This window comes from Prenolepis imparis, unplaced genomic scaffold, assembly GCF_030444845.1.
Source record: "Prenolepis imparis isolate NDT839.2.m4 unplaced genomic scaffold, iyPreImpa1.0 SCAF_12, whole genome shotgun sequence".
NCBI classification, from domain to species: domain Eukaryota; kingdom Metazoa; phylum Arthropoda; class Insecta; order Hymenoptera; family Formicidae; genus Prenolepis; species Prenolepis imparis.
The window spans coordinates 5,526,716-5,540,138 of record NW_028141170.1 but is presented as its reverse complement, the minus strand read 5'-3'; the positions used below and the strand labels follow the sequence as shown (position 1 = coordinate 5,540,138).

At 34.9% G+C, this 13,423-nt stretch overlaps 2 protein-coding genes across 4 annotated transcripts in view; both read right to left on the bottom strand.

Moving 5' to 3' along the window:
* The window catches only part of Cda5 (Chitin deacetylase-like 5), a 59,536-nt gene extending 55,502 nt beyond the window's left edge, over nt 1–4,034 (bottom strand). The window contains exon 1 of one of the 2 annotated variants that reach the window (XM_083051123.1): nt 3,496–4,034. In XM_083051123.1, the coding sequence (XP_082907249.1) occupies nt 3,496–3,547 (52 nt within the window). In that variant the 5' untranslated portion in view covers nt 3,548–4,034. The remainder of the gene's footprint in view (nt 1–3,495) is intronic. The other variant, XM_083051122.1, reaches the window with a different exon arrangement.
* Nucleotides 4,035–4,726: 692 nt separating this feature from the next.
* On the bottom strand, nt 4,727–12,883 carry Ttv (exostosin glycosyltransferase 1 ttv). Of its 2 annotated transcripts, XM_083052285.1 has the most exons (10): nt 12,487–12,883; nt 12,141–12,364; nt 10,299–10,513; nt 8,863–9,906; nt 8,574–8,775; nt 8,361–8,480; nt 8,046–8,276; nt 7,694–7,957; nt 7,374–7,624; nt 4,727–7,296 (listed from the first exon to the last, which is right to left on the bottom strand). In XM_083052285.1, the coding sequence occupies exons 4-10, from the start codon at nt 9,744–9,746 to the stop codon at nt 7,116–7,118; spliced, it is 2,133 nt and encodes a 710-aa protein (XP_082908411.1). In that variant the 5' UTR covers nt 9,747–9,906; nt 10,299–10,513; nt 12,141–12,364; nt 12,487–12,883; the 3' UTR covers nt 4,727–7,115. The 2 variants fall into 2 exon arrangements, with proteins under 2 accessions (XP_082908411.1, XP_082908412.1); XM_083052286.1 differs by lacking the exon at nt 10,299–10,513.
* Nucleotides 12,884–13,423: the final 540 nt, after the last annotated feature.

The window sequence follows — 13,423 nt, the reverse complement described above, 5'->3', positions numbered from 1 at the left end:
CGGGGAGGTCGAATACGATTCGTGATAGATTCGCAAAATTTCTCGACAAAATACATTCGCTCCGACCGATTCTATCCAAGCTCGGTCAACGCCACGGTAAAGTTTCGCAAATCGCTCGTTTCGCATGCGAAACCGACCTATACCGTGCTGTCGGATTGCAAAAGTTCTCTTCTCCTTCTCAAGCAGAAGAGAGGACGCGACCCGCGGGAGATTCCTGCATTTAGAAACGTTAAATCATTGCCGCGTGTCGCGTTGGGAAGAAATATCCTTCGCGGTTTAACTATGTATTGTGTGTACAGATTTAATTGCTTAGATTCTTCACTCGAGATGTGTTAAATCTCATTATCGCAGATCGACGGCCAGATAGTCATAACGATACGTTCATTCTTACCTGACAGATATCCGGCAAGTGAAAAGACACATTAACGCAATGTTATTCAATGAGATGTAACGCTAATTAATTTTTTCTATGTTGTTTTGAATAGAAACTTTAAAGTAACAAATTCAGAAAATATTTGGCATAATATTTTCAAAAGTGCAACATTCAAAAATATCACATTATTTTTTAGACAATATTTTCAAAATATTTAAGAAAAGGTTTTGCATGTAAAAAATCAACGTTTCAAATCGTTCAATTAATATTTCTTACAAACCAGAATAAGTGTTTTCGTGTATCAATTATTAAAATAATTTTTAGAGAAAATTTTCAGAGAAACATTTACTCTTGGATTTGTGGAAAATATATTTGCATTTACTACTATCCTAATTAATATTCCATTCGAGTCACAATTGCCTGCTATTTCTTACTATTCTCAATAGAAACTTTAAAGTAACAAATTCAGAAAATATTTGGCATAATATTTTCAAAAGTACAACATTCAAAAATATCATATAGATAATATTTTCAAAATATTTAAGAAAAGATTTTGTATGTAAAAAATCAAACTGTTCAATTAATATTTCTTATACATACTAGAAGTGTTTTCGTGTATCAATTATTAAAATAATTTTTAGAGAAAATTTTCAGAGAAACATTTACTCTTAGATTTGTGGAAAATATATTTGCGTGCATTTACTATCCTAATTAATATTCCATTCGAATCAGTGCCTCCTATTTCTTACTATTCTGAATAGAAACTTTAAATTAAAAAATTCAGAAAATATTTGGCATATTTCAAAAGAATTTTTACAACATTCGAAAATATGATATTATTTCTTTTTAAACAATATTTTCAAAATATTTAAGAAAATGCTTTACATGTAAAAAATCAACGTTTCAAACTGTTCAATTAATATTTCTGACATACTAGGAGTGTTTTCGTGTATCAATTATTAAAATAATTTTTAGAGAAAATTTTCAGAGAAACATTTACTCTTGAATTTGTGGAAAATATATTTGCGTGCATTTACGATTCTAATTAATATTCCATTCGAGTCAGTGCCTGCTATTTCTTACTATTCTAAATAGAAATTTTAAATTATGAAATTCAGAAAATATTTGGCATATTTTAAAAGTATTTTTACAACATTCGAAAATGTGATATTATTTCTTTTTAAACAATATTTTCAAAATATTTAAGAAAATGCTTTACATGTAAAAATCAACGTTTCAAACTGTTCAATTAATATTTCTGACATACTAGAAGTGTTTTCGTGTATCATTAAAATAATTTTTAGAGAAAATTTTCAGAGAAACATTTACTCTTGGATTTGTGGAAAATATATTTGCATTTACTACTATCCTAATTAATATTCCTTTCGAGTCACAATTGCCTGCTATTTCTTACTATTCTCAATAGAAACTTTAAAGTAACAAATTCAGAAAATATTTGGCATAATATTTTCAAAAGTACAACATTTAAAAATATCACATAGACAATATTTTTAAAATATTTAAGAAAAGATTTTGCATGTAAAAAATCAACGTTTCAAACTGTTCAATTAATATTTCTTACTAGAAGTGTTTTCGTGTATCAATTATTAAAATAATTTTTAGAGAAAATTTTCAGAGAAACATTCACTCTTGGATTTGTGGAAAATATATTTGCGTGCATTTACTATTCTAATTAATATTCCATTCGAGTCACAACCTGCTATTTCTTACTATTCTGAATAGAAACTTTAAATTAAAAAATTCAGAAAATATTTAGCATATTTCAAAAGTCTTTTTACAATATTCGAAAATATCACGTTATTTTTTTTTTAAACAATATTTTCAAAATATTTTTAAAAATGCTTTACGTGTAAAAATCAACGTTTCAAACTGTTCAATTAATATTTCTGACATACTAGGAGTGTTTTCGTGTATCAATTATTAAAATAATTTTTAGAGAAAATTTTCAGAGAAACACTTGAATTTGTGGAAAATATATTTGCGTGCATTTACGATTCTAATTAATATTCCATTCGAGTCAGTGCCTGCTATTTCTTAATATCTCGCAAATATAGAAATTCATACCTTATACTCATTCTAGATAACGAAATTATATAATTGCAAATGCATTCGCGCATTCCTGTACGCAGTACAGTGATCCGATACATTCGAATCGAAAGTTATTAAATGATAACTAACCTAAACCTAACCCTACTTTAATAATGAATGTTCGATAATTCCTTCGCGCGCGTTTAACGCTTCGATTTTCTAGGTAAAGATATTCATATTCCGCGATATTTTGCTCTCGAATAACGAAGCCAGAGTCTCGGGACATCGAAGAATTATACGCACGAGAGAGTGTATTTAAGTTACAAAACTTACCCGTGCATTCTCATGCGGTGCGCAACATTCATCGGCCATGCAGGACATTCTCGACCCGTCGAGAAGGGAATTTTTCAACGCGACGAACGGAGCGGCTGCTGCTACCCTCGGGCGCACCCCGGGGGATCGACGGGCACATTAGCTTGAGTTCCGCGTGTGTACCAGTTATCCAACGGCGCGTGCATTACGTAAACTGACATTTTCGCGGCTTAATGCGCGCGCGAACGAGCGCGCATGCGTGACTTGAGCGACCTCGCCGGGCTGTCGCGCGCCGCGCGAACGTGTCTTTAAATCGAGATCAATCGATTAATAAATCGATCGATCCAACCGCTAAGGCCGCCATTACTTATTTCCGCCCTTCCTCCCCCCCCCCGACCCCTCGTCAATTAGCAACGTTCGCGATTATCGTTAATTATAATCATGAAACAATGAACAATCGCGCGCCGAATTTACGAATCTGCTATTTCGATGGATTTATTTAATCATAAAATGCAATATTAATCCGATTCTATGTTAGGTTACGCTTTGAATGCTGGCACAATTTTCAGGTTAACGTTGGCGCAGAATATACCGAATATTAAAGAGGAAAGAGAATGAGAAAGAAAATGTATAATGCGAGACTCGAATGTAGATTATATTAATTAGGATAGTTGGATTCTCTCTCGATATATGCACGCACTTTGCCACCCTCTTCGTTCGCGTCGAAGAGACGAATTGATATTGTGAAAAAGCCGACTCACCGACTCTCGACACGACCGCTAGAATCAGCAACACGCTGCTCACGATTATCATCTTCCCTCCTGGAGTTGGCGGATGGCTGCTGGAGTAAGAATTCACAATTAGGACGGCGATTCCCGGAGGATGACGAGCGATCGGTCAGCGGGCGATGTTACTCTCTCCTCTTCGTACGCGCGACTCTCACACTTGTGCACACCGGAACGAATGGAATTGGCGCGCTTATTCTTTCGGCGCGAAATTCAAACTCGCTCTCGGTCCGCGCGCTCGAATTCGGACGGAAGCGAACTGATTTTTCGGGCCGATCTCGGGGTCGCACTCTGCGAATATTTATTTTTCTTTTCCTTTTTTTCTTTTTGCGAAACGCGCCGAACGAGATGCACCTACGAAAGCCGCAGTGCAGCGCCGTTATTAAAGGAGCCGCGAATGCGCCATGAACGTTCGCAGAACATATGCTACGGTCACGAGGAGAGAAAGGTGACTGCGGGTATAACACAGGCGAGGCGTGCTCGATACCTCCTGTCTTCTTGGCATAGTCACCTTTCTAGCTGAGCGCGGCAACAAAGAAGGGAGTCTCGGTGCCGCACCACCACCGCGTATCGCCCACTACCTCGGTCGACCGTTCACGATCACCAGGAACGGAGTGGGGACTGGTCGGGTGGTGGACGGTGGACGCTCGAAATCCGCCTTCCTGGAGTTTTTTTTTCACCTCTCTCTCCTCCTCGTTGCGCATTGTTAACCCTGAAACCGCTCCCGATTTTCCCCAAGACCGAGAGAGGGTTGCTCCTCTTGAGATGAGACGCCAATGTCTAATTATACTTTAATTTAAAAAATCATTTTACATATATCCTTTCAATATTTTATAAATATTTCTTAAAATTGACATTCTAAGAGAACGATATTTATTATGCTTTAAAATTAAAACAATCACTAAACACATATAGACTAATAAACATAGACATTAATTTTTTTCATTTAAGATTAATTTATATATTTATAATTATTATAAATTTTTTGTTTTATTAATCTCCGTAAAATAGTAATATTAGTTTATCATTACTTGTGTCAATTTTCGAAATAATTTATTATTATTAAATGTACCAATAATTATTATTTTCGTTTGTTATCTTAATTTTTTTATAATTTTTATCATCACAGGAGATTTACATGTAGTATTAAAAAAATTAAGTGGTTATAATACTTATTATTATCTTCGAACACAGCATTGTTTTTTTGTACAAAACAGTTTATTTCTTTTCCATATAAAATGACTAATACTATCTTATTATACGTTACGTTATTTTTGCGCAGTACGATTATATGGAAAATGTTTAACAAATCGAAGAATCACCGTCGCATATCAAATAGGATCAAAATATCCGCGATCATTGCATAGAACTATTTCTTTTTGTACAGAGATTATGCTCGTCTTCAATGACCAGTCCAATGATAATTTAAAATATATTTGTATAGGATTGTTCGTCGAGGAATCAAACGATAGATTATTATATCAAGAATCTATCTATATACATCTAGATACTAATTTACAAACATTTATCAATCGATACAAATCAAATACGATCGTAAAATAAATCAATTGTTGAAATTAATGAACAATGATTACAATAGTATAAATAACGAATATAATACAGACTTTAACTAATTTGCGATCGCTTTTGATTGCAACGCATATGCCTCATAAAAAAATTGCAGAAATATATTATAAAATATATAAGAATTATTTAATTATATAATAATTATGTATATAAGTATATATATATAAGTATATATTTATATATAATCATAATTATAATATAATGCTATAATTCTTGTAAGTATAAGAATAATTAAAATTTTTATAATTATAATTATAATTCTTATAAGAATCTTACTATTATATTCTTATATTCTTATAAAAATTATATAAACCTTTAATATTCTTCTCGATTATGAAGCACACAATAATTAAAAACATATCACATACAGATAGCTTCTGTCTTCAAAACAGATAGATGAATATAGATGCCATATTATATTTCTTCTGAGGGATTACATATTATTTCTCCCATCGTGTAACAGCGTATATCGGTGTAAACGACTAGATATTGTTGCGACGCCTTGACAGAGAAATTTTCCTTCTTTTTCAAACGTGTTCCTGAGAACTCGGCAGTATTCGAATAGAAATGCTAAACTGTAGAATTTTAAATGCACTCGTAAATCAGTGCAATCAGTAAAATGCGATCACAAAATAAACAATACAACATATGCGACAATATGCGTTAAATATTGTGCATAAGTTGAATAAATTGACGTAATCTCTTTGTTGGATACAAAGTGCTTATAATTAAGTTCAAATATACGAACTATAAGAATTCCTCTCTAAAAGAGAGAAGAAAAAAAGGGATTAGTAACGCGACGCTATATAAATCATACAACATCAAAATTACTTGATATCAAGAAAAATTGATATATATCGAGAGATATATATATATATATATATACATATATATATAATCTCATTAAATTCTAGTATCTTTACAATTGTTTTAAATATAAACGAATCTTGCTTCTTTCTTCGCGTCTTTCCTTGATACAAATATTGACTTTCACATCACCACTACCAAAAGCACTTAACAAAGTCTATTCTAGACTTTTTCGATTTCTTACATTTTTTCAAATCTAACAAGAATTACACGAAATACATTTATTCGAATAGAAAAACATATGCAAATCTCCGTGATTAAAAATATCATTATACATACAAATGATATCTGTTTGCTTCTTGTATTTCAAACATTAACAAGATAATCATTGTACGAAAACGTATTACGGAAAAATTTGATTTTGTTCTTCTTTTATTTTTATTTTATTTAAACCGATTTAAATGATTCTATCAATTGATTATTCCAATGATCAATGTGTGAAAAGTCCAAGTGCTCCTTAAATAACTCTTTTTTCTTATTAATTACTATAAAACGTATTTGTATGTACATCAATTAAATGCTGCCTCGCAACAGATAATAGCTATGCGAGATATCGTCAAATAGAAACTGCATCGTTATAATTCTACAATTTGTTCTACAATTTGTACAAAAGTACTCACAAATAAATCGCAAGATATCGTTGGGAGCTTTCCAGAAAGAAATACACATAAACATAATATTTCAACACGATTCAATAGTTATCAAATGGAACAATTTGCGGGACTTTAACAATTCTCTATTCGATAATCAATTGTAATCATATTGTCTATTTATGTTTTCTTCCTGGAAAACTCCAACTGCGTGTGTGTCCTTGCTGGATAACGGACTTTGATTTACTGCCCGACATTGATAATATAGCGCAGATCGCAAACGCGTAAATGTTCCCCATACACTTTACACTCGCATGTTCGCACGGCGAGGACAATAGATCTGTTTTTTTCAACTGTATAATTCTATATCTTCATTCTCTCTCTTTAAAATCCTCAATATAAATTTTCTGTTTCAAATACACAAAAAGATAAGTGAGTTAAAAGAAACAGATCTAGCATCGTATCGCGCAACACAGATTTTACGTCAGGCGCGCTTGTAAAATTAAATAGTGTAAAATTGCGCGCAAAAAATCGAGCACAGTGTGTACAATCCTAGTTGCTAACTAATTCAATTTGCCTATACTTTTTGCGAAGATTACTCACGGAGTCTTTGAATAGAACAGGATCCAGTCGCATGTTAGATCGCAACAGGGGCATATAGCCGAAGACAGCGACAAATGTATTCATACACGTTTGCCGTTGTATGAAATGATCCGGATCGTTCCACGGGGACCTGAAATCAAGGCGGCAATGTGTTAATTAGAAATAACGATAATGATACACATGGCCGCAACGATAAGCAACACCTACCTGATTCCAGTCACCGCGGTGTCCTTGTACAGCTTGCGCTGCGTCACTTTGATGGGCGGTCTTCGTGTAACGTGACTCACTAGGAAATTCATAAGTATATCTTCGCAATTCTGCGATTGCTCCACGGTCTTATGGAGGGTCGAGCTCAATAACTCGGTATACAAAGTATTGTAGTAGCGGTGATAGAAAGCCGCACCAGTAAGTATGATACTATAGTCGTTTGTCCATTTACTGGTGTAACCCCAGGAACGCTTTAAATATAAATTCAATTAGAAAAAATAATGCAAATTAGACCAAAATAACGCGGACATGATATGTACCTTTGAGTCATCCCAATAATGAGATCTCGCTGGATATCCTACTATTCGATCGGGAAACGATCGCCAAATCGTAAAAGCGAAGTCAATCTCGTCAGTATTTAGAGTAGCGTCTTCATCGAGCGACAATATGGCACTAGTTTTGATTAACGGATGAGGATAAAAACGTTGAGATATACCGTCAACCGCGACGATGTGGATTGACACTTTGATACCTTGCCAACGTTTTCTTGGCACCGGAATGTCCGAATTCCACATAAGTATTATCTTAAATAAAATAATGCGTTATAATATAATAAAACGATATTACGAGAGAGGATAGCAAAAAAGATATTGAGTAAGTAAATAGACTTACCTTATCTAGGTATTTGCTTTTTGCGAGACTTCGAAGTAGGCGATAAAGAACTGCGGTAGATCCCAATTGCGAATAAATTATGGCAGTGAAAGTGTTACCAGGGTTACTGTTTGAAAAGGGAAGTTCTTGCTGGCTATCGGCAAACTGCGGCAAAATCACCAACGCTCCGGGACTGGTATTCCAGACAATTCTTTCTCGCGCGCCTTCCCATGGCAAACGCTCGCGAATATTCTAAATTGATAAATTATAGGATTATAATTAATAGGAAGATTGGAAATGAGATCCTAATAAATTGCAATAAGAACGAACAATTACCTCAAATGCGGTGAATACAATTTTCTCGATAGATGAAAAATATCTTTCCCATAAGAATTGCGTTTGCTGTCGCAATTTAAGAATTTGTACATTGGACACGGATCGTACTATATCTGGAATCTGTAAATTTTAAAGAGTTTCATTATACTTTTTTCAAAACAAAATAAAACTATTTCGAAATATGCTCGAATGCTTTTTTGGATTTCAATTTACTTGAAGTAATAATCTCTCATCAGAAAATATGGCAGCCTGAGTCCAATCGATACGCTCATGAAAGGGAAGAGCCCAACCGTTACTTAAAATAATTGGAATACATCCTGCCCGCAAAGCTTCTAGAAATCGAAAACTACCCAATCGTCGTCCTCGTGGAACCAGACAAAATGTTGCGTTCATTAATAAAATCTCATAGTCGTATCTGCAAAGAAACATATACGATTACATATCTCAATGTTAATTTGCGATCCAATAAACAATTCTAGTATTTATATAGATTGTTACTTACGTATCGTATTCCTGATTATCTTGCTGACAGTGTTCATCCTGTAATTCTCTCCAAGCTTTTCCATGACGGCAGGTTGTAACAAATACCAAATCTTTGCCATTATGTAAATGATAGAGAGCATTTCTTGTCTCAGATCCAATACCGTGTACGTATCGTTTCCCCTTAAAGGCTGCCACGTATTTCTTATTATTGGGAAAATTATTTTCTAATGCTTGGCCGGATTCTCCACCACGTTCCGGATGTTGTTTGCCAAACAGAGGTATCGACACGTCAAAGTCTGGTCTATGCCTAAAGATGGACATACTGGCTTTAGCCAGCATCGCATAACCCACATCAAAGGCCAACGATTCCTCCACATAATCGGGCCATGTACCAGAGTACAAGTTAAATATCAGATGATTTCTTCCGTTATTCCAATACGGCAGATGCAACAGTTTAGAGGGAAGGTTGTGTACAAATTCAGAGGATAAAGGATCTCTATCTAATGTATCCAGGGCTAAGACAAATATACATGCCCGTGCTGGGTCTGACGTGTAATATCTCGACTCTGTGATAACGTTTAATATTTTTTGGTATAACGGACTTATCGCTTCCTCAACTGGATACACATATACTGTGAAACCTTGCTTGCATCTCGTAAAGTCAAAGCAGGTTTCCATACGGCAATGCCTTACACGTTGAGACATAGCTAAAGTCCCACTGGATGTCTTTAAATCTTTGTCATAGAACTCTTCGTTTAGACTTAAATATGAAGGCAATCGCTCGTAAGGCAACTGAGATCTGCCTGTCCATTTTTCACTTTTCAAACGATATCCGCCAAAGTAACAGTAACCAAGAAACGCGCATGTTACAAATAATAATAGGTAGCGTTTCTTGGCTTGCATTTTCGAAATTTACAGTCAGGTTATACAAAGATATATGATGATTCTAAGCATTATTTTACCAATGTAAAAGAGCTATATTTAGTCACAAGCACATTGTAACAGTTATTTATGTGATTCAAAAATTCCTCCAAAATGTAATCACACTTGCTCTTTTGTATTGCTGTAACAGAAAAAAAGAAGTTTCACGTATTACACACATTATCTGTATGTTTATTGAAGAAATTTATTTGAAAGAATAAGAAAAAATATCGACACTGCGAAATTTCAAGTCCACCACAAGTCTGCAGAATATATTCAAAACATGTGAATAATGTGCAAATATTATCGTTAGGAGAATAATGAAGCATTTTACATAAGTGCACTTATTATAATAAAAAAAATAATAGATACATAATACGATACTTTATTATATGACACAGTGCACTATTATTATATCATTATATTCAGTCTCAACGATAAGCAATCATGGAATCGAAGGTTTTTTTTTTCGCGAATGAAAAGATGAACGCGACGAAGCAATTGGAAGCAAGGGGCTCGACGAGAAGCTGTTACCTGTTCGAAACCAAGACAGAAGGTAGCTGTCGACAGGAAGAGCTCGAACGACTCGACCTTCCCGAGACACATGACGGAGATGGTGCGAGCTGTGATATGCCGTGGAGAAAAAATTCACGCCGTTTTTGCAACACTTGACTTGGGATGCGTCGCGCGTGCCGAATACGTGACAGGTATCGTACGTGTCAACTGGTCGCTGGAGATGCAGAGATAACCTATAAAGTCGCAGCGCGATCAGCGGATGAGAGACTCGCGCGGTCAGCGATCGCGTCGGATCTGATCCACGTCGTCGTCGAGCGGTGTCGTACGGGCGTCCCGACTCATGACAGATGATCACTCTACGACCTGCGGCGATACGCGATATCTACAAGCGCATCCGTCCCGTCGACCGTGGTCACCAGTCACCATCGCATCGGATTGTTAGGTTAGTTCAGGAAGCTCGGCGTACGACGTCGTCGGGGGTGTCGGGGGCGTCGGGGGGCCCCGCCGGCGATTTTACGCCCATTCGCATTTTCGGGCCGGTGACAGATCGGTGACACGCGCGCGATGACATCGATCGGCGAACGTCATCCGCGGCTGCGGGATCGTTGCACGCCGCGGTGCGTACATCGAATAATAATTTATTGCTTTGTTTTAAAAGGCAACGCGAATTACGTGCGATGACGATTGGAACGATATATTAGACTGGCGGAGTAGACGATTTGCGTATATACTTGACGGCTCGCGCTGACTTTTGTTGCCTCGAGAGAGTCGCGACAGGCGAAACGTCACGATGCGCGGGAGTTTGACGAAGATCTTCTACGAGCGAAATGATTTTCTCAGATTGCGAAAAATGTGTTTAAAGAAACGGAGATTTGTACGAGTGTTTCGCTGAAAATCTCGGCTATATTTACTGTGTAATTTATTTTATCGTCGCAAAATTAGAATCTGTCAATGTGCGCGAATGTATGCATAAAATACGATATGTTTTAATTACTGCGCTTATAATTTATTTAAAATATTGCATATGTATACTATCTTTATATATGTATCAAGTTTTCTATATATAGATAGGGTACAGATTTAATACTATCATAATCCTTATCAAACAATAAATATCGTTTTTCAAAATGTTCGGAATATAATGTATCATTTCCGAGATATTTTATTTTTTAATCATATTTTCATGACACTTTATTAAAGTTATGAGCATGCCGAAATGTTCTTCGCATTACTTCATATAGTATAATTGAATAATAAAAAAAAAGAAACAAGAAATTTTATAACAAAAATAAAAAGAAGCCAAAAACTACTTTGCTTATCAGAAACAGAAAACATATATTTTTCGAATTTTTATATGTTAGCTCAAATAAAATTTCTCCAAGTATCATTATAAATATATGAAACGTTAAATTTAATTGTAAACAAACATTTTTTCACAAAAAATCATTTACAGTAAGAGAAAGCCTAGTATTAGCAAATTAAAAAATAAGATATATATATATCTGGAAAACGATGTATTTTCGGAACTTTTGTCAAAAGAAAAAGATATTTATTTTTTGATAAAGAATACGATAATATTGATCTGTGCTTTATCTAGGACTTTATAGAGAAAGATTTTATTATTATAAATATCGCGCTAAACTTTTGTACCATCGTGTCTATCGCAATGACGCACAAAAGCGTAGTTCGTTATACTTGACGTCGCAGAAGCGGATGTAGACGATTTGCAATTTAATAACTATTTCTCGTTAACACACACATATACATATCAGTGAATCGCGAACAATAAGAAGAGCGAAACAATTTCGTATATCGACGATCAATGCGACGTGTCAATTCAACACTTTATCGAATACTTACGTAATAAGAGGCGATTTACTCGAGGGATTATCTCCCCGACAAGTCTGATAAATTGTAAATTCTCTCAGTTTTCGCTGTTGCAATTCTTCCTTTCAAAAAAATCAACGCAACTACAGCGACAGTATCAGCTGATATGTGTCAATTTAAAGGGCTAACTCGCTATCCTGCTCCATCCAATCGGTGGACCCTTCATGTCACTTATTGGGCCTTTAATTACCAGTCTCCTAATTACACGAAGTAAAGAAAGAAACGTTACAAAAGTGCAGGAGAGAAAATTAAAAATTAATTAATTAATTAACTGAAATTAAAATAAACTAAAAATTAATTTCTCAAACATATTACTCACATTCGTATCTTCGGAAAACACGTTCAGACGTTCTGGAGAGAGACTTCCATCGTCTTCCTGATGCCGATGATCGTATCGCACTGGATTAGACTTTGACGTGTATGAACGTATAAATGCCGGACTTTGAAGAAAAAAAAAAAAGAATTATGAAATTTTTACCTTGTTGACACAATATGCTTATTCAACCGACATACGTATGCATATGCACGATTGCTTAACGTTAGCGAGGTAAGCTTTTTTTTTTGCCAATCACAGTGAATTTGTACTTGACTATTGTTACGCAATCGGAGATCGCGGATGTTTGTTTTCTCGCTCGATAGTCTTTCGGCGAATCAGCGAAATCCTCCTTGAACCGTCTTCGTAGGCTTTCATCGATGAGAGAAATAACGAGCGCAATTAAATTGGCTATCGACTGCTTAATTATCGTGATAAAAATTAATGTCTGAATACGAGCGTAGAATCATTCCGAAGGCAAATCAAACGTATCGCTGTGTGATTAAAGAGAGATGCGATTATAGATTCGAATATTGAAAAATAGAGCATTATATACATTATAAAACATAATAGTCAATTATCGTTTTATCTGTGTGAAATCTTACAAAAAAGCAGGTATGTTTGTGTTAAAATATGCGATTGCGCGATTTCTACGAATTCAAATGCGCGCGTCTATTTCTCTAAAAAAAAAGGACGATTATGAGATATTTACTTCGCGTAATACCTTCTGTAATATATATAATTATATTAATACGTCAAGTTATACTTACGGGTCTAAAAAAACATAATAAATGCTCAATTACAAGACTGAGATGAAATCTGCGAAACCTCTGTCTCTTCGTGAGAGATCATATGTTCATTATTTATGTAGCTCTCCCATAAATATTATCATCATGAAGGTTCACGAAAGGAAAATCTTTGTTCGTCTTTTCGAAGAAAATTT